The sequence below is a fragment of the Danio rerio genome, chromosome 6 (genome assembly GCF_049306965.1).
Source record: "Danio rerio strain Tuebingen ecotype United States chromosome 6, GRCz12tu, whole genome shotgun sequence".
In the NCBI taxonomy this organism is placed as follows: Eukaryota; Metazoa; Chordata; class Actinopteri; order Cypriniformes; family Danionidae; genus Danio; species Danio rerio.
In genome coordinates, this window is record NC_133181.1 from 49,033,246 (window position 1) to 49,057,843 (window position 24,598).

At 37.1% G+C, this 24,598-nt stretch overlaps 1 protein-coding gene across 1 annotated transcript in view; it reads right to left on the reverse strand.

Moving 5' to 3' along the window:
• Nucleotides 1-1,790: 1,790 nt before the first annotated feature.
• The window catches only part of kcnb1 (potassium voltage-gated channel, Shab-related subfamily, member 1), a 59,415-nt gene continuing 36,607 nt past the window's right edge, over nt 1,791-24,598 (reverse strand). Inside the window, exon 3 of the mRNA XM_677756.9 lies at nt 1,791-5,086. Within this exon, the coding sequence (XP_682848.4) occupies nt 3,158-5,086 (1,929 nt within the window). The 3' untranslated portion in view covers nt 1,791-3,157. The remainder of the gene's footprint in view (nt 5,087-24,598) is intronic.

The window sequence follows — 24,598 nt, forward strand, 5'->3', positions numbered from 1 at the left end:
ACTTCGGTCTCTGGACTTGCAGCAGCACAAAAACCAACATTTTAACCATTTATAAAAAATTAATCACTTTCTGGCCATCGGATTTCAGACATGGATATAAAAACATATATTGCAATGGTGATTTTCAAAAGTATTACATCGCTTTGTAAATGTTTATTATAACCATTTGATGAGTCTCACCATACAGCACTTGGACCCGAAAGCCGCTTCGCATGACGTCACACTTAACAAGCGGATTACTTTGTGTGTGGAGTCACATGACCCCACTTTGTTAAGGCTGCTTTATACCTCGACGTCGAACGCACAGGTATGGTCCGATGCAGCCTTCGTGTGGTCGCAAATGCATGCACCTTTCAAAAAAATGTGACTACATGTCGCACATTTGCACTACATTGACGATGTATAAGCTGTGCCACCCTTCATTCAAAAATCTCTCACTTGTAAGATGTGAGCATATTTACTGTACAAAACTTGTCCGTGAACTATGAAGGCAATTTTTTTTTTATAAAAAATAAAACAATCGTTCATTAATCGTAATGAAAATGCTCAATTAATCAAGATTTAGATTTTAGGCCAAATCGCTCAGCCATACTCATATAATTCTGTAATAATTTCTGGGTGAACTATTCTTTTAAAGCAATAGTCCACCCAAAATGCTCAGTTCTGTAACCATTAACTCACCCCAAACCATTTCAAACCTGTTTGCATTTAGTTGTTGTTCATTTCTGTCTGTGTAAAAGAAAAGAAGAGATTTTGAAGAACATTCAAAGCAAAATTTAGCTGTACTTTTATTTATATATATATATATATATATATATATATATATATATATATATATATATATATATATATATATATATATTTATATATTTTATATATATATATATATATATATATATATATATATATATATTTATATATTTATATATATATATATATTTATATATATATATATATATATATATATATATATATATATATATATATATATATATATGAGAGAAAGAAGGAGCAATTGAGGGTAAGTAAAGTTTTGGTGAACTATCACTTCTGCGAGAATGTAAAAAAATCCTGTTACACTTACTGGAATAACTGCACACTATGAATTTGATAAGCATTGACTACATTAATGTACGTTAGTAAGCAGTTTATAACTACAGATACAAATGCTGTATTCTTGACTCATAAGCACAATAAAAATGTGCTTAATGATTGTTCTTTCATACTTTACTGATTAATTTTTCATGACTAAATTATTTATTGCATTATTTACAAATCGTTTGTATTTAAGTATAGTTGGGATTTTAAAGATCAGAGTGAATTAGTAAATGAGTAATAAACTATTTAAATCAACATTTATATATTATTATTCAGGCATATACTGATTGTTAATTTGTATGATAATAAATGCTTTATTAACTCAACTTCATCCAGCATTGTGAACTGTTCTAGTGAGTACAATTTATGCTTTAATAATCCCTAATAAATGACAATTAAAGGCTCAGTATCAATTGATCCATACATCTTTACAATCTTATGTAAAGAGTAAAAATGACTGTAAAGTTTAAACATTGCAAAATAACAGGAGTGTAAAAAATATAACATAAAATTAGAGAAAAAAACAACGATATAATACTTTAACAATATGCAACATTTCTATGTTATTTAGCGATGTTTAAACTTTACAGTAATTTAGTTTATTTAATAGATTTATTGTTAATTTGATGCAGTTTTATTTGTGTATCTTCAAATGAATAGAAATGAATACAGTCACTTAATGTTATTTTTTTCCTGTTTGTTATATAATTGAGCCTTTAATAGTCATTTATAAGGGATTTATAAAGCATAACTAGTCCTAACTTTAGATTAGGTCTCGAAACTGGATGCATTTATTAACATGCAAATTACCTATTAAAATATGCCTGAATAATAAGAATTGTATATGTTAATTTGAATAGTTTATTAATCATTTACTTTCTTATTCTGAATACCTTTTAAAAACAGCAACTTCTCTCAAATAACTGGTTTGTAAATGGTGCAATACTCAATTTAGTAATGAAAAAATAATTATTAACAAAGTATAAAAATACAATCATTAAGCACATTATACATGCACTTATAAGTCAAGAAAACAGCATTTGTATCTGCAGTTATAAACTGCTTACTAACATCTGTTAATGTAGTTAATGCTTATTAGATAATGAATCCAATATTTGCTCATGCTTAATAGATGATTCATAGTGTATATTTATTATAAAGTGTTAACAAAAAACCCTTAAGATGACACAAGTAAATGAAAATGAGGGGATGTGAATTTAAACAGATTTTTGTCTCTTCTGATCAAACAATTAGTGATTTATTCTTATAGTTGTGAGTGTGAGAAGAAATATATGTGTGATGGGTTTCTACAGATAATCTTCATGTCTATATAAAAATAAATCAATCAAGTAGAATCACACAGCAAGTGAATATACTTCCAAGAGTGAGCTTGTGTGCAGGAATGTTATTATACGTGCACATCATCATACCATCAGCCCTCCCTATATCAAAAAAATGCTTGCACGCTAACACTCATACTGTGTGCAGACCCAAAACTGCAATTAAGTAAGGCCAGTTTAAAGGGGACAGGGGAGGGGTGCACTAGTAAACAGGGTATAACATGTCTCTAATGCTAATCTTTAAGGTGGGCTCTGGACAGTGGCTAGCTGACGTGGGCAGTGATGGACTGTCCCCCTTGATTTTTTTTTTTCTTACCATACACGCCTGCACTTAAATGTCTGGTAAGTTTTTTAGCCTTAAGCTACTTAAGCTTTAGCGTGAAGCCTGTTCTTTTCACAAACAACCGTAGGCCAGATATGCTCTGGCTTTATCTTACCCCTGCGATGCACGGATGCAGGCTTGTTTACAGGAGAGGAAAAAGGGCAAGAGGTGTAGGCAGTGGTACATCCTCGAGATCCTGTTCCTTAATGATGTAACATGACCACTTTTTTTCCAGTGAACTCTCCCTCGAAAAGTCATCAGGATAGGCCCCCTGGTCAGATGCCTGGAAAATTCTCCAATGTACATTAGTCTCTGCTTTCTCCAAAGTCCTTGACTAAACTTGGCCTTATTTCCTTTCTTGGACTCTCTTCTGAGTCCAACTCATGACCCTGAGGTCTCAAAGGCCCTTATCAAAAGCGTTGGAATGTCCCCTGTCCCCTTTGGGTCTCCGTGAATTCTCTGAAGCCACATGGTTCTCATGCCCAACACTCGGGCTACTTCCCAGTGGGAATAGACAGTTCTGACCTAGCAGCCTTTGGGCAGCTTCCAAGTGGTTGGTGGCCCCCTGGTAACCACCAAGCCGAGGCTTGGAGCTCAGGCCACCCAGTAGGCGATCTGATGGGCCGCTTTCGCGCAAGTGCTCCTCATCATCTGTGTCGGCATCAATGTACTTGCTGATAGATGCGTCATGAAAAGTAAAGACTGTAGGAGTGAGTACCTTCCTCTCAGGTGTCTTAGGTGGAGTCCTGGTACTGGCTGTTGTGTAGACTGACACTTCTGGGCTTAAGATGGAGTGGTCGGAAAGAATAGAGCTGTCAGACAGAGGGCCACCTGAAGGACTGCTCTCTGCACAATTGCGAGGATTCACCCTAACTGAATGCATTTTCTGAGAGTTTCCAAGCAGACCTTGCTGCCGTGAACCATCAGTGTTGAGAGGTTTAGCACCAGAAAAAGGGGGAGTGAGCATGGTCTCGTGTTCTAAGGTAGTCTGCAGACTTGGATTTGCACTGACTCGACTAGATAGGCCAGAACCGGGGCTGTGGGAAAACCGAGAGCTCTCTGGGAGCGACAGACCCCCTGCCGGACTGTAGTGGAATCGTGGGTTCTCCTGAAAGTCTGTTGCACAGCTGATATAACTGTCAATGCTCGACAGACTTTTCATGTCTACCACCCCTTCACGGCCCCCATTCATTGGGTCGCCTCCTTGACCTGGCAAGGCTCCCAGCTCAATTTCATCCCTTCTATGGCCTGCTCGGGATGAATTTCTGTCTTTGGTGTTTAGGTTGGGCTGTGACTGAGTCTTTGCCATCTGGTTGTACATGTCTTCTAGTTTCTGTGCATTGAGTCTCTGTGGACTAGAAGCTCTTGCCTTGCTTGGGGAACCTTGGTCTGGGTTAAAGGAACGATTAGAACTGGTCTCTGAAGTTCCCCGCTTTGATGACCATTTCCATCGACTGGGTGAGAGATGGTTGTCCTGAGATCTCTCACCCTTATCCATGACTACAACATCCAGAAGATCTGTACCTCGGGAAAAGGCCTCTCTAACATTCATGGAAACTATACTGCCATTGCGTTTAGCCCGCTCTAGAGCCTCACGTCTCTTGATGGCCTTCTCTTGTCGTTTCTGTTCCTTGTAGAATTCAGAGAAGTTGTTGACGATAATAGGAATGGGTAGGGCAATGACTAAAACTCCAGCTATGCAGCAGAGACCACCAACGATCTTGCCCAGAAGCGTCTTAGGGTAAATGTCTCCATATCCAACAGTTGTCATGGTAATAGTGGCCCACCAGAAGGAGGCAGGGATACTCTTGAACTTGGTGTCATCCTCATCCTTCTCCGCGAAGAAAACTAGACTGGAAAAGATCATGATCCCCATTGCTAAGAAGAGGATAAGCAGGCCTAGCTCATTGTAACTCCGACGCAGCGTGAAGCCCAGTGATTGCAACCCAGTGGAGTGACGAGCCAACTTAAGGATGCGCAAAATTCGCATGATACGAAAGATTTGCACCACCCGTCTTACATTCTGGAATTGCAGTACACTTTTGTTGGACTCTGTCAAGAATATGGTGACATAATATGGTAGGATGGCAAGCAGGTCGATGACATTAAGAGGACCTTTAAAGAATTTCCATTTGTTTGGTGAGGAAAGGAAGCGAAGAAGATATTCCATGGTGAACCAAGCAATGCACACTGCCTCCACGTGAGCCAGCTGGGTATTATCAGTAGTTTGACCAAATTCGTCTGTTTCTTGAAGTTCCGGGAGAGTGTTGAGAGACAAAGCGATAGTGGAGAGCACGATGAATAGGATTGATATGATGGCCAAGATCTGAAAGACAAAAATAAACAGAAAGTCCAAAATTAAAGACAAGAAAACCTTAACAATAAAGAAACACTAAGATTTGAAAACCTCTAAAATATAATCATATATACAGTACATACTAGATACTTGTGATATTCTTGTGTAGCTGTGGCTTGACAGATCATTCATACATTTTTCGTCTACTAACCATAAAAGAAATCCTACAATGGTATTTAAATCAAGGCAGCTGCACTAAAAGTCTAATGAAATTCACAGTGGCATGGAATGTAAAATTTCCACTAAGGAGTTTTGTCTTTAGTTTTCTCTATTGGTGCATAGCCAGGATTAATTCCCATGAGACAGACCAACAAAGAGTGAACTTAAAAATGTGGGGAGTAAGGTATAGGTACATCAAGTGACAATACTGTTTTGCTTGCGGCCATGAATAAACTACTGTTAGATTAGTATCTTACCCTTGTGAAAGCACGTTCTATACCAAAAGAAACTGGTTAGACAGTCCCATGCAAGTTGCTACATCGTCAACCAAACCATTTGAATGAATTCCTGGATGCTAAACCTAGGGGTGTAAACCTTCACTGGCCTCACGGTTAGGTTTGGTTACGATTATCATGCCATCGATTCGGTTCTATTCGAAATCATGGTGAATTGATGATGCTTTCCATACACAAAACAATTTGTTATACAATTTTGTACTAATAATGCAGTAATGTATATGAACTTTCCTTTAATTTTACCTGCTCAAAGAAAACATTTGAACTCTATTTAAATGTATCAAACAAAACTTAAATAGCTACAATCACAGAAGATGGCAACATGAGCATTTAAAGCAAATAAAACAATGTAGATATTATTCTGCTTGCTTTTTGAGCGCTGTCGAGCGAGTTTTTAAACACCTATGATTGGTCATTGTGCTCACACGCTCAACAGAAAGGGCTGCGGTTGGCTTTAAAACTGTCAGCGATGTTCATCGATGAGTGGCGCAGGAAGAACATCTGCGGTTACAATCTATATGCGAATAGTATTCTACTACAACACAGCGCATTGGAGATAAATGATGTCAGTGTGTAATAACCGGTTATGATCTATTACTGAACCGATATCGTATTGTCCGCATATGCATCGTGATGCATCGAATATACAATTAATTTTGATACCGCTACTAGACAGTGAAGTAGCCGAACAGCTACAATGTATGTAAAGACATTGCATAATAGCGACTTTAAGTGAAGAAAACAGTAAAAAAGTAGTAGATTAAGTAATACTGAGAGGGCTGGGCAGTTCTGGGAAATACCTAATGTTGCAATAACCAGATTAGATCTTGTCGGCTTTCTAAACACAGCTCACTGTTGAACTTTCCTGAAAGAAAGAAAAACTGTAATGCTACAAATGTACAGAAAAAAAAATCTGTCAAGCTTTAAACCTCCCACAGCACAACATGGTCCATAACAACGAAATGGCAAAAACGTGGCACAATCCTAACACCGCTAAGCCAACTAAGAGGCTTTTGTACCAAATAACTCAATAAGAAAGGCAATTGTCAGAGAAATGAACAGTGAACAAGTAGGCAGAGCTTTCTGGCTGAGATAAGAGAAACTTGGACACAGATACTCTCAAAAATCTTTTCACAGAGGAAGTGGAAAGCAGGAGGACACTTCTGGCAAAAGCCTGGAGCAACTCAGTTTGCTGTAAGCACTGAGACAAAAATATCATGCTGCCTTATATGACTACAGATGAATGTTTTATTGGTCATAAAGCAAAGAATCATTTAGAATTTATCTAAAGAGTCAGTTTTGGGTGTATAAACAAAATTTAAAGTGGGCTATTCTTAATATTGCTGATGGTTTAAGTATATTGCTTTATAAAATATGTTAATTAATGGGAAAACAGGACATTTACATTCAGCAGTTCATGACATGTCAATCCACATGCTGTTAATGGAGAAATCCATCACCTACAGCCTGGCTGTTGTTATGCTGACTTGACAAAAACAGAATTGTAAATCTCAAACTTCATCCTCTATCTCCTGTTTTAGCCTTCTTTGTCAGTATTATCAAATGATTAGCCTTTATATGAATAGGATGGAAAATCATTTGTGACTCACTGCATATGTAGGTGTTTTTCTGTGTGTATTAATGTGTCTAAGAAGAGATGATACCCTGCAGTCACGTGAGTCATGATGGTACCGATGGAAGCGGTAATAAGATTAAAAACAGCCCATAACCCATAAACAGCAAAGATTAGCCTTTATTTATAAGATTGCCAAAGCTTCAACGACATTACTTTTAAACCAGCATCAGCAACCACAATCTCTTCAATGATGCCCCTCCTGATTTATCGTTTATTCTGACAAACGTTTAGGAATTTCTTTCTTCTGTTGAAAACTAAACAAGATAGTACTATGGAAGTCTATACGATGCAGATCAATGGATGTGGCTTTCCAAATTATCTTCTTTTTTTTTTTAATAGAAGAAACTTAAAACAGGTTTGGATGGAACAAGTGGAAGGTGATTAAATCATTTAAATATCTTAAATTAGTAGTTCTCAAACTTTTTTCATCAAGTACCATCTCAGAAAAAAATTCTCTCTCCAAGTACCACCAAAATGAGCAGTATTGAAATACAGTAGCGTAGTAGGCCTAGTAAAGCAGCTACAACTCTGCACAGTTAAAAAACATGGCAGATAACCTCAGAAATATAGCCTATATGCAGGGCTTTACATTAACACCCGCCAAATGCGGGTAGATTTCAGCTTTGGTGGGTAAGACAGCCGCTCCCACTAGCCACTTTGGCAGGTTGGAAATAATTTTGACATTGTAGTTTTTTTAAAGCAGGGTTCGACAATAAGGATGGCCCAATATACTTGCAATTGTGATCTTAGGGTGCTTTCACACCTACACTTTTGTTTCGGAACGGATCTCGTTTGCCCAGTTAGCGCGGTTCGATTGCCATATGTAAACAGGGCAATCGCGCTCTGTTCCGCGCCAAAGTAATCGCTCCGAGATCGCTTGAATGAGGTAGTCTCGGCTCGATTGAAACGAACCCTGGAGCGGTTCGATTGCAGTGAGAAAGCGATCCGATCCGAGCGCGGTTATATCACAGTGTTTTATGGATATGTAATAGGCTTACAGCTATATGAAGAGAGAATTATGAGTAGGGCCGGAAGTTTCGCAAGTCTCCGGATGCCCGCAAACGAGTGATGATCTCCCGATAATCTTGTATCTCCCTCCCGGTCCTCAAATAGGCATCGTCGTGCACCCTTCTCACCCCTCCCCACCGTGTCTCTCCTCAGACATGTCGCGCACGCGCACCGTGTCAATCACCACCAAACCACCACCTCTCCTGACAGCTTAGCGGGACGCTTCAAAATAAACCCTGACACTGACCAATGTGAGGAGAGTTTACTCGCACGTGACGAGTTTTAGCTCTTTTGGTCCGATTAGAAACTTTGCAGTGTGAAAGCAAACCGCTCCAAGAGCAAAGAGCAACAATGTAACATTTGTAATCTCTGTTTCGGAATAACTGAATTGATTCACTGGTGTGAAAGCACCCTTAGAATCGAGAAACAGCATGACTGAAAACAATAACTGTGTTCACGCGAGACAAAGCAGGTGAATACCGTATAAGACGATTAATACTCGCGCGCACAGGTGATGTGATGCGCTCCAGTTTACTTGCGCTTTTTTCTGTTCACTTGCTATCGGTTCTATTTGAAAAAGACTAGACAAAAAACGATGCTCGTGTACCCACAGTCCTGCTGCTTTTAAGAGCTCAAGATTGAAAAATATATATATTTGTAAGCAACAGCAGCAGTCACTGCTTTTGTTTAAATGATTCTCAGGCACCTGATCATCCTTTCATTATCACTCGTAGAATTTTTTTACCTGCTTTCTTTTGCTTACAGTTATTTTTGTTAATATAGTTTAATTATCATCCCTTACAATAACATTTCTTTAATATGAGATTAACCAACCATGTGTGTGTAGTAACTGCTGATCTGGGACAACACAACATCTAAATCAAGTCATTTTAGCATGTCAAAGTCACATTTATTTATATAAAATATATTTTCCAAACAACAAAATTGTGGCTAGTGAAAATGGCAAGTGGCTAGTAATGTTGGAAATCTACTAGCCACAGTGGCTGGTGATCAAAAAAGTTAATGTAAATCCCTGGATATGTCATATATGGCATATTAAATACATCATTTTTGATAAATTTTGAAATATATCTAGCATGTACATGACATATTTCATTCCTCCGTGTACCACTAGAAGAAAATCTGCATACCATTAGTGGTACACGTACCACAGTTTGAGAACCACTGTCTTAAATGATTTTTGAACTACTAAACTATCCTTTTAGCGTTTCTTAAAGATATTTTTTTTAAGGCCAAACTATCTAAGCTATGCTATTCCAACTTAATTTATAGCTCTTAATACCTCCTCCTGTAATTGCAGTGCTTTAAGGCTCCGGTGCCAAGTTGTCTGACCGTATTTAATTTAAAATAAAACATTTGCATTTTTTATTATTTCGCTTAAGGGAAAAAAAACATTAGTTGAAACCTACAAGAAGCCCAACTGACAACTCCATTACGTCCTCTGAGCTATGAAAGAGCAACCTCTACGCAACAACAATTTACTACAGCTCTGAGTGATTCTGAACCCTGGAGGTAAGAAAGAATCCTTTCTAGGTCATTTTCTTGGCCTTTTTATGCATGTGCACATGTGCGTTGCAGAGTATTCTTAATGTTAAAAAGTGAAAAGGGCAACTTAAAAAAGACAGTCCGCTACAGCGTTAATGAATGCTAAATGCTAAATACATTTTTAAAAGGGTTCAGCACAAATTCTCAGTGCACAATTATTTGAGCCAACGAGTGGTAATCTGTAAATAATGTCTGTAAACTCAAGCTGGGGAAGGCATAACAGGGTCAGATCCCTGTGTCGAGATTCACTGGGAGAAATCCTCGCTTTTCTGCATCATCTCAGGTGAGCGACTCATTATCACGTCCTGCAGGGTGCTCCTATGAGCATCTACAAATTATGATCTCTGGAGATCACACAATAAATATACGCATATGCATACAAACACCACACACACACACACACACACACACACACACACACACACACACACACACACACACACACACACACACACGGAGGCTCCAAAAGCTGCTGTGCACAGCAGGGCACCCCATAAAGGGCAATTCAATTGCATGCAATCCCACAGGGGAAAAATCACAAATGAGATGTCTTTAATATCTCTATGATTCTATAGTCTCTTGCTTTTATATGATGTTTTTATAAATGAATACAGAAATATATAGCTTACATAGGCCTACATGTTTATGTAGCACATATAGTGACTCTGCAAAAAATGAATCAAGACAATAGAAAAAAGTAAGCAGGACCAATATTATCTACTCCAAGACTGAGGCAAAGTTGGTTTTATATTAGCACATTCGTTCATTTTTGAGTAGTGACAACTTGTGACATGCTGCCTATATTGTACTTTCAATATTCGGTCTGAAATTGCATGCAAGTATGACTTTAAAACAACATTAGCACTATTTGACTGTGAACAGTGTAGTACTTTGATAGTCATTGGCTGCTTATATGATTTCCCTATTTAGAATTTGTTTCTGAAGTGATATTATTAAGGCAAAAGTCTGAATGTGTCAATATTAAATCAACTGTACATATATATATATATATATATATATATATATATATATATATATATATATATATATATATATATATATATATATATATATATATATATATAGTTGAAGTCAGAATTATTTGACCCCCTGAATTATTCGGCCCCATTTATTTTTCTCGCCAATTTCTGTTTAACGGAGAGATTTTTTTAACACATTTCTGAACATTATAGTTTTAATAACTCATTTCTAATAACTGATTTATTTTATTTGCCATGATGACAGTAAATTATTTTACTAGATATTTTTTTACTTAAAGTGACATTTAAAGGCTTGACTAGGTTAATTAGGTCAACTAGGCAGGTAAGGGTAATTAAGCTAGTAATTGTATGATGGTTTTTCTGTAGACTATTGAAAAAAATATATAACTTAAAGAGGCTAATAATTTTGACCTTAAAATGGATTTGAAAAAAAAACTGCTTTTGTTCTAGCCAAAATAAAAAAGACTTTCTCCAGAAGAAAAACAAATTATCAGACATACTGTGAAAATTCCCTTGCACTGTGAAACATAATTTGGGAAATATTTAAAAATTTACCATTAGTAATGTAATGTATATTTATATAGCGCATTTATTGTATATATATATATATATATATTTTTTTTTTAAATTTTTTTTATGACAACTTTCATTGTCAAAATGTCATTTTCAGTAAATAAATAATTTAAATGCATAGTATTCATATTCACTTGTAACACATACAGCTGAAGTCAGAATTCACGAGAAGTCAACTTTTCGAGGCAAAGAAACTGAATTTAATGACAATTGCCTTTGCATCAGTTTCTCTTGATGCGTTTGATTACGCACAGGCAAGCACCCAGTTCAGGTCGACGCAGGAGGAAGATATGAGGTAAGGCAGATATGAGTTATTGTTCATTTGTCAAATAAATAAATGAATAATTTAGCCTATATGCTCGTCGTTCAAGTTCATTGTTAAAATAAGAATGAAAAAAGCGATTAGAAAATATTGACGGTCAATAATAGGTTATGACGGAATTTTCAATGACAATGTCTAACGGGACCTCTGAGATATGTATGTATATGTATATATATATATATATATATATATACACATACACACACACACACATATATATATATATATATATATATATATATATATATATATCAATCAGTTATTAGAGATGAGTTCTTAAAACTATTATGTTTAGAAATGTGATGAAAATTTTGTTCCCAGTTTAACACAAATTGGGGGAAAAATAAACAGGGGGCTAATAATTCTGACTTCAACTGTATGTATGGTAAACATGGATATGAATCCATAGTGACTTTTAAATACTCTTCTATTTTTTTTTTTTTTTTTGCATTGCTGTGTATTATACTGTACATTATATATTATGCTGCATAGCCCACTTGTTGTGCAGATGTTTCTGCGATTCTTCTGTGAAAACTCCTTCTTTGACCTTGACCGCTGACATTCAACCACTGCTGCAGCATTGTCATAGCAACCTTCTTTAAGCTCGATGGGAGGCAGTCACATGAAGAGGTTTGTTTGAAAAGTGTACAAGTCTCTGTCCCTCTTATCAGCAACATCAGCTCTGTACTCAATGTTGTTTGCTTCTTACAAACATACAGCAGTCTGCTCTCAAGTTGTTTATAGGGAAATGACAGCTGCCGCCTCTACTATTCTATTTTGCCAGTTTAATTCACACTGGATACGTTTGTTAGCTTTTATCTTAAGGTTATGTATTTGCCAGCTTTGGCTGCAAGGTAGGTTTAATAATCTGTGACTTTTTTATTTTAACACGTGGCGATAAAATGGGATGTTTAAGGGAACAGTTTTAGAAAATGTCACAAGCTGCATTTGGTCATGCATTACTTGGCATATTAGAAGAATTTGTAATAACTATTAGGTCAATGGTCGGCACTGTGGCTCAGTGTTTAGCACTGTCACCTCAGAGCAAGAAAGTCACTGGTTCGAGACTGGCTGGATCAGTTGGCCTAGTGTGGCGTTTACATCTTCTCCGTTTGTTTACGTGGGTTTCCTCTGGGCGCTCCGGTTTCCCCCACAGTTCAAAGACATGATCTATAGGTGAATTGGGTAAACTAAATCAGCTAGACTGTATGTGTGTAAATCTGAGTGTATGGGTGTTTCCCAATAGAGATCTGCATGGGACTAGTTTTTGTAGAGGTGTGAACTTATACTGGTCTTGCGGTTCAATTCGGTTTAAGATTATCATGCCATCGATTTGGCTCAATTCAATATCTCGGTGCATTGACCATGCTATCCATCCACAGTGTTGTATTTTGAGGGGTGGTTATAACAAGCTGTCTATATAAACATACACACACATGGACAAGCAGCACCACACTGTCTCTCATTCACACATATACACAAACATTCTCACACGCACACACACGCTTGCTGGCTTGCTCGCTCCATTGCTCACTTGCTCGCTCCATTGCTCGCTCGCTCGGAAGCGATATTGTGAGACCGCCCACTCCTGTTAAAATTACACCAGAGTTACCGACTGCTCCCGCGCTTTATTCGGAAATTTATTCCTGCGCCGCATAAAAATCTGGTCAGGTCCCACGACAATGCACAGGTACAGCCGTGGGAATGCATACAGCCGAGAGGAAAAGAGAGGGGAGGAAAAGTCACACCAGCAGGTGAAATGGGCCACATTGAGAGAGAGAGAAATGGAGTTCACTTTCATTACCTCAATCGAAGAGAAATAGGGGCTTCTGCTGGAAGTGTCAGTAAAAAACTGTTCAAAAATCCCACACATGCAGTAAAACTGTGCACAGTGTCTGCGTTTTTAAGTAGTTGGCGCCTGGAGTATTGTAAATACCCGCACTCTCCTCCCTCGCAACATTGCGCATATGAGATAAATGACGTCAGTACATAATAACCGCTTATGATTATTATTGAACCGATACCGAATTGTCCGCGTCTGCATTGCACCGAAGAAACAATTAATCTTGACACCCCTAAAATTTTGAATCCCGCTTCCGCTAGGTTTTAGTCCGAACCCGAAAGCTCCCGCTTATATTCAGCATTTGTTGTTCCGCCCCACCCCGTTTTCTACCCGCCGCACCCCATCCCACCAAGCTCTCTCTCATTCACACACATAGACAGCAACAATTAAGCTAAACACAGCATCACTCTCTCTCATTCACACACATACATATGCGTGCTCGCTCGCTCGGGAGTCGGAAGCGATATTGTTAGACCGCCCGCTCTCGTTCAAATTACACCAGTTACCGACCGTTCCTGTGCTTTATATGGAAATTTATTTCCACGCCGCAAGAAATCTGGTCGGGTCCAGATTTGCAGACCTCTGTTTCCCAGTAATGGGTTGCAGCTGGAAGGGCATCCGTTGTGTAAAACATATGCAAGAATAGTTGGCAGTTCATTCCGCTGTGGTAAACCCCTGATAAATAAGCGACTAAGCTGATGGAAAATGAATGAATATTAGGCCAATTTTGGCCTCTTTGCTTTTTAAAAAAAAAAATAGTAATACAAATTAGGGCTGCACAATTTGGAGAAAAAATCTAATTGCGAAAATTGTGTTTTAAAATGCGATTTACTATAATTTTTATAAAAGAGCTACAGGCTTGATGTGGTGGTTTTAGCAGCACCAAAGCAATACCTAGCATAATCACAAAGCACACTATGCTACTGTTTATTTAAAATAATTTTTTCCAATAAGTTGTCAGTTGTCATGACAAATTAAGAAAATAGCAACAGTATTTTAAATTCAATTAAATAATTTCTATATAAAATCTTATACATAGATATATAAAGCCTGTAAAACCTTTATAGTTAGACAAAGCTTTCATACACAGTTTAAGATTTTACTTCACAGCACAAGAATTCTTGTATTATAATGTATAATTTATGAATACATTTTTATTTATATATTATTTGTAGGCCTAATACAATGTTGTCCTTTAAAGCAGTCAGATATATGTACTGTACTTTTAAATTTACTTGCTCAAAGAAATACTCTTTGAATGTATCAAACAAAACTCAAGGACATGCACAGAACAACATGAGCATTTAAGGCAAGTAAACAAATGCAAATGTTATCCCACTTGCTTTTTGAGTATTGCCCAGGGTGTTCTTAAACGCCTGTGATTGATGTAACAGTTGTCTGCTTCTTAAGTACTGTTAGTTGGATTGTTTTAATTACTCGCGCTCGCCTCCCTCGCCATAGTAATAATCAAAGTAATCACAGCTTTTGCTATTTGAAAATCGCACCTTTTCAAAACGTGATTCAGTTTAAAATCGATTAATTATGCAGGTCTAATACAAATCCTGGTCACGTCTGAATAATTTATTGAGAGACCAGAAGCTATATTCAGTCCCTTCAGGATTTTACAGAATTTTAAAAATATATCTGTGGTCTAATATTATTGATTTTTAGCATTGTTTGCTTAATGTGTTTTGCTGCATAATACACAAAAGTTAATTTAAAAAAATATCATTTTTGCCTTTACCTCACTAATAGCCAGGCGTCGTATTAAAAAAGGTTAGATGCTCTGGGAAAACTAGTTACTTTTTAAAAGTGGCAATGTTTTATAAGTACTTAAACTCTCTTAAGGTATTGCCTTCCATTTAATAGATGCACTCTCCTTCCTTTTTTAATTTATTTCGTAGTAATTTAATTTGTTTGTTTTATCTAGTACTATTTTATACTGTTTAATTGTAAATATTTACTTTCAACATTGACAATGTATCTGAACATTTGATTGTGATATTTGGTTGTAATTCTTTGTACACTTATTACTCTTGTTTCCATTTTTCTTTTCCTCTTTTGTTATTATCATTATTAATATTTCTCTATTTTATTTTATATATATATATATATATATATATATATATATATATATATATATATATATATATATATATATATATATATATATATATATATATATATTATTTTTTTATTATTATTATATTATTTATTATTATTTTTAATCTCTTTTGTAAAAAAAAGATAATGATATGTAAATATATGTACTGATGTAGTGTTTGTTTTTTCAGAATTAACAATTTAAACAAAAATATATCATTTTTTTTATCTCAACAACTATTGAACTAGCAAAATCCTGGAGTGACTGTACATTACAGAAATGTAAGGGCACACAATTTGTAAATTTTTTGACTGCATGTATGTATATTTATACAACAGTTGTGTTTGGTTCTTGAATCTGATTGGCTGAGAGCCGTGCAATATTCTGCAATAACAGCACTTGTACAGTCTCCTCTCTCTTTTCTTTATTACTCCCCTAACAAAGAGTGACAGCAGATCAATAATCTCACTACAGTTTGACATATTGCAGCTGTTGGACAACATAATGTACTTTTGAGGCTTTTTTAGGTGAGAATGTAGTTGTTTAGATCGGAAGAAAAAATCTGCATATTTTCAATCTACAGCTGATCAAATGATTATAAATCTGATAAGTGACATTCTAAGTGGATCTCTCTCGCTTTTGTATGTTGTAGTGCTGTATTTATACAATAGTAATTGTAGTATATTGAGTGTGAGATGGGACTCGCATATCAGGAATGTATGTGTTTTGTGTTGGCCACTCTTTGTATAACCCTGAGTTACTTTTTGTGTTGGCCATCTGTTTCGTTTTCATTACTGCAGACTAGTTCAGTAAAAAGAAAGAAGAAATGCCTGCATGTGTTTAGCATTTAGTAATCTGGTAGTGTTTGCACTGCTTTGGCTCTTTTGGGGTTAATTATTGTGACCTCCTGATTGCAACAGAGAAATACTGGGAAATCTCTGTAGACTGATGGCATTTCATGCCGTTCAGCCTTATAATCTTAAAAATGTCAGCAAAATCACCTGTTTTGTCATCACTTTAGACAGTACGCTAGAGAATTATTCAAATACAAGCTCTAAAATGATGTTGGTGAATTAGAAAAGGCTTCTGCTGTTCTGACGGCAGCTGCAGATGTGAATGAATGGTGGAAGAAAGTAGTTCCTTATACAAAAGGATTTCAGCTTGTTGATTTTCTTTTTTATATACGCTATTATGCCTGAGTAGCAGTGCGATATGGCTTTATCTTGGCACTGGTGGGACACCAATGCACACCTCCCGTCATACAGCCATTTTGCACTGCCACTAGAGTGATATTGCTCATATATATATATATATATATATATATATATATATATATATATATATATATATATATATATATATATATATATATATATATATATATCAGTGTGCAAGATTTCTGTGCATGATCAAAGTTTTCAGATTGTCTGTGTAAGGTTTGCATTTATAGTAAATACATTTCTGTTTTTGGATGAACTACGCCTTTAAGGCTTGGAGAGGACTCAAGTATAAGATTTCATCATCATATTGACTTGCAACCACCCTAGCAACTGCATTTCAGTGTTTTTGCACTTGCAGCCACCCACAGTGGTCTAGCATCACAGCTAGGAGTTTTTACTTCTTCTTTGTTGCATTCCTTTATAACCATTTACATGGATGCGAGCAAAAAAATACATTTACAACAGTGCAAAGCCAGACTTGCTGCTGTTATGGGTTGACGTAAGGGAGAGAGATGAGCTTCTGATAGTGTTGCCGAACACGCCTTCACGTCCCTCTGAAAGTGACACTGTCACCATGGTTACCAGAGGAGACCAAGTCTTCCACATTTTCCACCAAATGATGGCATGACAAAGCACTCAAACACACATGCACACATGTTCTCATGAATATCAATGCAAAACGAGTCATTTTAAATCCTTCATGAAGTGTATCACAGTCTTTGGAGTCGCCCTTGAAAGAAACTCGTCCTTGTCCTCATGTTCTGTTTCTCTACCGAATTGGCTCTGACCTGAGCTGGAAGACAAGGTTCGCCTGAATCTGCGAAGCCCTTGAGATACACAGGCAACAGCTGTGTCCTCGCCAATGCACACGCAGAGCTAGATGACCCGAGTGACTGGTCCTTGGCAGAGTCCCATTTTTTTCGTTCATTATTCATTTGTCTGCAATGAGAGGGAAAATCCAGTCGCAGGGTCTATATATAACCCTGCCCAGCCCCTGACATAGTTATTAATAGCTCCAGTCGGGCAGCTTTGGGATCCTACAGGAGTGCTCTCTTAGAATACACAAACACACACACACACGCGCCAGAAAATGATCCAGCAGCAGACAGCATGTGGGGATTTCACGCTCCAATTTCCAGGCTTTCATTAGCTTGTTCTGCATTGTAGTCTATTAGATAAATTTTGTTACATTTTTTTTTGTTTTGTTCGAGGGTATTTCTAAGTAGTTGCTATAGGGTGTTCTGGTGGTTGCTAGGCAGCTGCTAATTGTAGCTGTGATGGCTGTTGAAATAACCACATCACTACAGAGATACAGAGATAAACAAATTCCCTTTGAAAACATCTGTTGTTGGAAGCTATATGGGATGTTTTATTTTGTCTCTGTTAAGATGCACAAGGTCACAATTATGAGCCTGTTTGCTTTGAAACCTAATAGCAAATATCTCCTCCACAAATCACATTATTTGAGGTATCATTAATCTCTGTTGCACAAGCAGTCTAGGATTAGTTACACACTTGAAATCTAATATTTAAAGGGACAGTCCACCTACTAGTAATGGCCATCTTTATGGTTTTAGGTCAGGATAGTCTTGAGCTGGATGCTATTTTGTCCTCACTTTAAGATGATGAAAATGTTAAACTTTATGTAATATTAAAATTAGTATGTGTAACCTTTATGTGCTGTTGGGGGTGTTTTCAGCCACTCTGGGGTGAATTTGAGTATTAATTTGGCCATAACTTTTTCTGTGTTTCAGCTAGAATGATTTTTGGTGACATCATATTTTGACACATTTTGAGAAAATGCTTTGAGTAAAAAAAAAATAAAACTCCTCAACAGTACACTCTGCACAAATTTACTAGCCTTTTGGGGAAAACATCCACTAAATTTAACTGCTGTAAAAATACATCAGATAAGCGTTGTTTTTATTTTTTGCATAAATCTGTTAAACAACCTCAGTCCTGATCAAAACTACCAAATTGCTTGGAAAATTACAGGATTTTAACTCTTTAATTGTCAAATTCATAAATTATTTCAGTGATTTGGTAAAAAAAAAAAAAAAAAACACAAAATGATGTATTTTCAATATAAAGCGTAATTACGGACTGTTTTTTTTTTTTAACCTTTTACCACAGTCTTGGACATGTGAAACAACATTGCCTTTGCATTATTTTTGATTGATTTTAATTTTTTTCTCTCCAATTAACTGTTGATGGCTGTTTTTGCTCCATTGACTTCCATTATAACCAAATTTTTTTGGTTGCAAAACATGACACTATATAATCGTGCAATTTTAATTGTTGATGGTTTTCCCTGTTGGGAAGAGGTCAAATTTGTCATTTTTACTGTTGATCATCAGTTGGCACCATTAACCCTTAAAAAAAAGCTTAGTTTCTGGATTTTATATGGAGTATAACAGCAAAATAAAGTGTGTTTGTCTGTGAGAATGTGAGAATGTCTTGCGCACTTACCTTGATGTGCCTGAGAAATCTAAATATGCAATTCAGCTCTCAGAACTACACATAACAAAGACTGTATTTATGCAACATCAAATGTGGTGTTAATGGAGGTCAATGGGGCAAAAACAACTACCAACAGTAAATTAGAAAGAAAAAGAAGTGAAAATCAAAGTCAGTGTTGTTACTAATCGTTAACATGTACAAGACTGTGTTAAAAAAAGATAAAAAAAAATCTGGTCCACAATTACTTTCTATGTTAAAAGATAAGACGAATTGTGTGTTTTTTTCACCAAATCAGTGACATCATTTGTGAACTTGTGAAGTTAAAGTCCTGTCATTTTTTAAAAACATTTAGTATTTTGATCAGGACTGAGGTTGATTAACAGATTTATGCAAAAAAATAAAATAAAAAATTTAATCTGATGCATTTAACAGCAGTATAAGTCAGTGGATGTTAAAGAAAACAAAAGGGCAGTCAATTTGAACAGTGCATAAGGGTTAAGAAACACAATATCACAATTGACAAAAAATAATTCCAACACAGTTCGAGCAGAACCACTGCACCTCCAAACATTTCTGAATCAGTCATTGCTGTAGAATGAATCGTGTGGATCAGTGAATCAGTTACCAATTCATTAAGAAAGTGATTTGCTTTGATCCTCAATAAACAATTCCTGTTGAATGAATAACTCATGGGCAACGCTGTGATGCTGTAGGCAGTGCTGTTGCCTCACAGCAAGAAGATCGCTGGTTCGAGCCTCGGCTTGATCAGTTGTGTGGAGGTGAATTGGGTAGGCTAAATTGTTCGTAGTGTATGAGTGTGAATTAGTGTGTATGGATGTTTTCCAGAGATGGGTTGCAGCTGGAAGGGCATCTGCTGCGTAAAACATATGCCGGATAAGTTGGCTTATTCTCCTGTGGCGAGTTCAGACTGCATGATTTTCAAAGTAGTCGTGTCACGGATGTTTTCACACTGCGTGACTATCTGGGCTAGCGTTTTGCCGCTGCTTTGTTTACAGTGCAAGATGAATCGGCAACAGGGGCTTTCACACTGCATTAATTTACAATAGGAGGAATCGCCGACAACTTCGTCCAAACTACGTCTCGCAGCCAAAAACACATTGTATATCTCTTGTTATTAACAACATTACGAGAAAGAAGCCTTTAATGGGGTAGAAAATGTACATATTTGCTCACCTGGGTTTGAAGGGAATTAGCAATTTCCAGCCTGATCTCACGAGAAAACGTAAGTATTTTACGTTTTGCCAGTTTAGTGGCTAATTCGTACGAGTTCAGTCGTACGAAATGGTACGATTTTAAAAAGGAGGCGTGGCACCTGACCCCACCCCTAACCCCAACCGTCATTGGGGGATAAGCAAATCGTACTAAATTGTACGAATTAGATCGTACGAATTCATACGAATTAGCCACTAAATGAAAAAGTTACAAATTGCCGTGAGATTGTGTTGGCAATTTCTCCTCAACTTTCTTTTTTTAACTCTCTGTATGAAACTTCAAAGAGACACTGGTGTTCCTGTCAAACCTCCACTAGTTTTTCCTTCATTTTTTGGTACTGCGATTGTCTGCGATTTCTCAAAACCTGTCGATGAGTCAAAATCTGGGCTACAATTATGCAGTCTGAACTCGGCATAAGCCATAATGAAAATGAATAAATGAATGAATAACTCATTCACTTGTAATAAAGTGAAAAATTTATTTATATTTTTATTTGTTTATTACAGTTGCATGAATTAGAATTGACATAAATAGGGTCACCATTGTTTAAAACACTTGGCCTGTTTGGAAAGCAATAAATGGAATATTTTTAAAGAATGCTCTCATCCAAACAGTTCTGGTTGCCTTTGACTCTAACCCTACAGTCAAAACATAATGAAAGTCAATGGGCAGTCTAGCTGTTTGATCTTCTTTTGTGTTCTAAAAGCAGTCGTACAGGTTCAGAAGCACAGGAAGGTGAGTGATTATTTACAGAATTTTTCATTTATGAATGAATTGCCCCTTTATCAGCTTTCTCCTCCGTATCCGTCCATGTACATCTCATCTCTCATTTCTGTCATTCAAGAACATTTAACGATTAGAGATTAGAAATCAGACACTTTCATATCTTACACAAATACGCCGTTATGCAGCAGTGACACTCAATTGTCACTCACAGACACACCCAACCGCACAAACACAAACCAAAAAACGAAAGAACACAGCAGTACACAAAGTAAACACACGCACATACACACGCCACTGCTTATCCTGGCAGAGACAGCTGTGAGTTCAAGCGTCGCACAAGACACAGTTGCTATGGTGACAATGACGACACGCTTTTTAGCATTGCAGGGATGGGAGAGAGAAAAGAATGTGTGTGTGTGTGTGTGTGTGTGTGTGTGTGTGTGTGTGTGTGTGTGTGTCAGTGGAAAAGCAGACAGTGGCAAAGGCATTTACAAAAACAAAAACGCAACAAGCTAGAAAAAAGAGCTCAGACAGCAAAAACACATCTAAACGTGGGAGACCAAACCCTTGAAAAGATTTTACAATGTATGAAATTGGAGCACACACACCCAAACGTCAATCAGCAGCCCAACAAATCAAGTAATGTGACTCTTGACATGAATGTTTAAAGTTTAAACGCAGCCACACCATCAAACAAAGAGCCAGAGTTCAGGATTACACTTAGGTCAAGGGAAAAGGTAATTAAGAGAGGTGTACCACAGCAATCACATTACCTTTTAATGTTTCTCAGAGAGAAGTCTCAGTTATTTTCCACATGGAACCTACATTAGTGGTAACACAAGTGTGACAACTACCAGTTGACTTAAGGATACTTCTATTGCTGATTGTTCAATTAATATAATTTAATATTTTACAGCATAGTCATCGTCACATATTTACATGTGGGAATTTAGAATTTGACTGTTAAATCCAGTATTTTTTTTAATACCATTATTAAGTAAAAATTTTGGTTTGGACTCCATAGCAGGTTTCATAAGTCAACTGATAAGGCAATGCTGTCTCATGGCAATTTGTAACTTTTTGATTTAGTGGCTAATTTGTATTATTTTGTACAATCTCATTCATACAATTTAGTATGATTTGCCTATCCCCAATAATGGTTGGGTTTAGGTGTGGGGTTGGGTGCCACTATGCCTCCTTTTAACAATTGTACATTTTTTACCACTGAACTCTTACGAATTTGTCTGAATTAGCCACTAAAAATAAATAGCCACGTAAAACGGATACATTTCCTCATGAGATCAGGCTGGATATGGTTAGGAACTATACTATATGTGTCTGCATTCCTGCAGCTGTACCACAAAAATTACCAAGGTCTGTACTATTGGTCTATTTGAACAGGAGCGGGTGGTCTAACAATATAGTTATAGTCCCAATGTTATTTCGAAACAGCATATCTGTGATTTCATCATTCCTATTGAGCACTGGTACAGCCAGTGCTCACGACTGTTGATGACTGATGATGAAAGCATGACTAGAAGATGCGCTGTCCTTGAAGGACATTCAGCTTGCATTAGAAAATGGTCAGTTTACTGTTAGGAAACCCAGATCAGGCAAGTCTGATGTATGGCAGTCTTTGTCATGCGTCATAGACACAAATAAAAAAAAAAAGACTCTTTGCAGGATGTGAGAACACCTCAAAGTTTTACCTTTTAGCAGTCACAAGACTGGAACCTCAGGTTTTAGGCGGCAATCATGTCTCATCACAAAGAGGCAAACAAAACTGACATTTAGCCTACAATCCTTGATTCCTTACATAGCCTACAGTTTTATTTCTTATCTCTCTCTTTTGGTTGTACCCGATTTAAATGTAAGATCTTGCAAACCAGATCTAAATTTAGCGGGAACAGTTGGGTTGGGTAGAAATAATTGTTATCGGTCAGCTGGTGAACAAAGGCTGAATATACAGCGGGAGTTGGGCGTGAAATAAAACCGGGCAAGAGCAGGACTACAAAACAGTCCCGCTCAGACTTCTTCAACTTTCTATTCTGGTGTACTAATCAAGGAACTGTACTGCCATACAATGGCTGCAGCAGGTGCAGTGATATTGCACAGTGCATGAAAATAGTCCCCAGCTACAGTAGGTATAACAGCACTGCATAATATTAATTAGCCTGTGCGTTGATATTAGGCTTGGACGGTATCCAAATTTTGATACAGTCAAACCTCTATTTTACCTTATACCTATTTTACCCTGGTATCCAGTATTACCGTGCATAATAAAAATGACGTAAGGCTCAGACAGCGTCACCACACTGTTGGCTAGTGCCTAAATCATTAAGAAACTGATACCGTATATGCGACCTTAGGTTCGCAGTCACCTGTTTGTTTTGTTCTTATTGAAGATCTGCGCAGGAAGCTCTCTCATTCACACGCATACGCACGCACGCACGCATACACAGAGAGAGAGAGAGACACAGCACTACACTCTCTCTCTTTCTCTCTCATTCACACACACACACACACAAAGAAACAGCATACACGTGGATGCGTGCGTGGTCGCTCACTCGGGAGCGATATTGTTAGACCGCGTGCTCGCTCCCTTTCAAATTACACCAGAGTTACCCACCGCTCCAGTGCTTTATTCGGAAATTTATTTCCCCACCGCAAGAAATCTTGTCGGCTCCTGCGCTACAGCAGCGGGAATGCAGACCTCTAGTTCGTATTTACCACGTGTCCCTTCCTCGTATGGTCGAAACTGGAAATACTGCCAAACTGCAGGTCACTTGGTGCGCGACTCGCCACCTTACCTCTCCCTCTCTCTCTCTCTCACGTCCACACTGTCCCATGATGACAATCACGCATACGCATTTGTTGGCAATAAATAAATAATATTTATTATTTAATACTTGTCTCCTATTTAAGTACAATTGCTATTTTTATATCCCGCGGTATACCATATTACTGTATAACCGGCCAAGCCTAATTGATATAGTTCCTGTAGCTATATTGACTTTGAAAAATGCAGCTTTTCATTTTCTGTCAGTCTTAATACACTGTGTAACTAAAAAAAGAGTCAAACTTAAAATCAGAAAATGATCAAAACAATTTAAAAAAATTTTTTTAGTAAGGGTCTAATGGCTTAATCTGAGTCAATAATTTATGCTAAGCTAAGCTAAAAGTGCTCTTGTCAGACCTGGAGATTGGCTGAATGGATTTAAATGGTAAAGCTCAACTGTTTTAACTCCTGGAGAGTAATAAAATGAGGCTGTGTTCCTTTAAGGCCAGGTGCAGCAGACCCTTTGTATGGTTTTTCTGGATTTGTGTATCCTCCT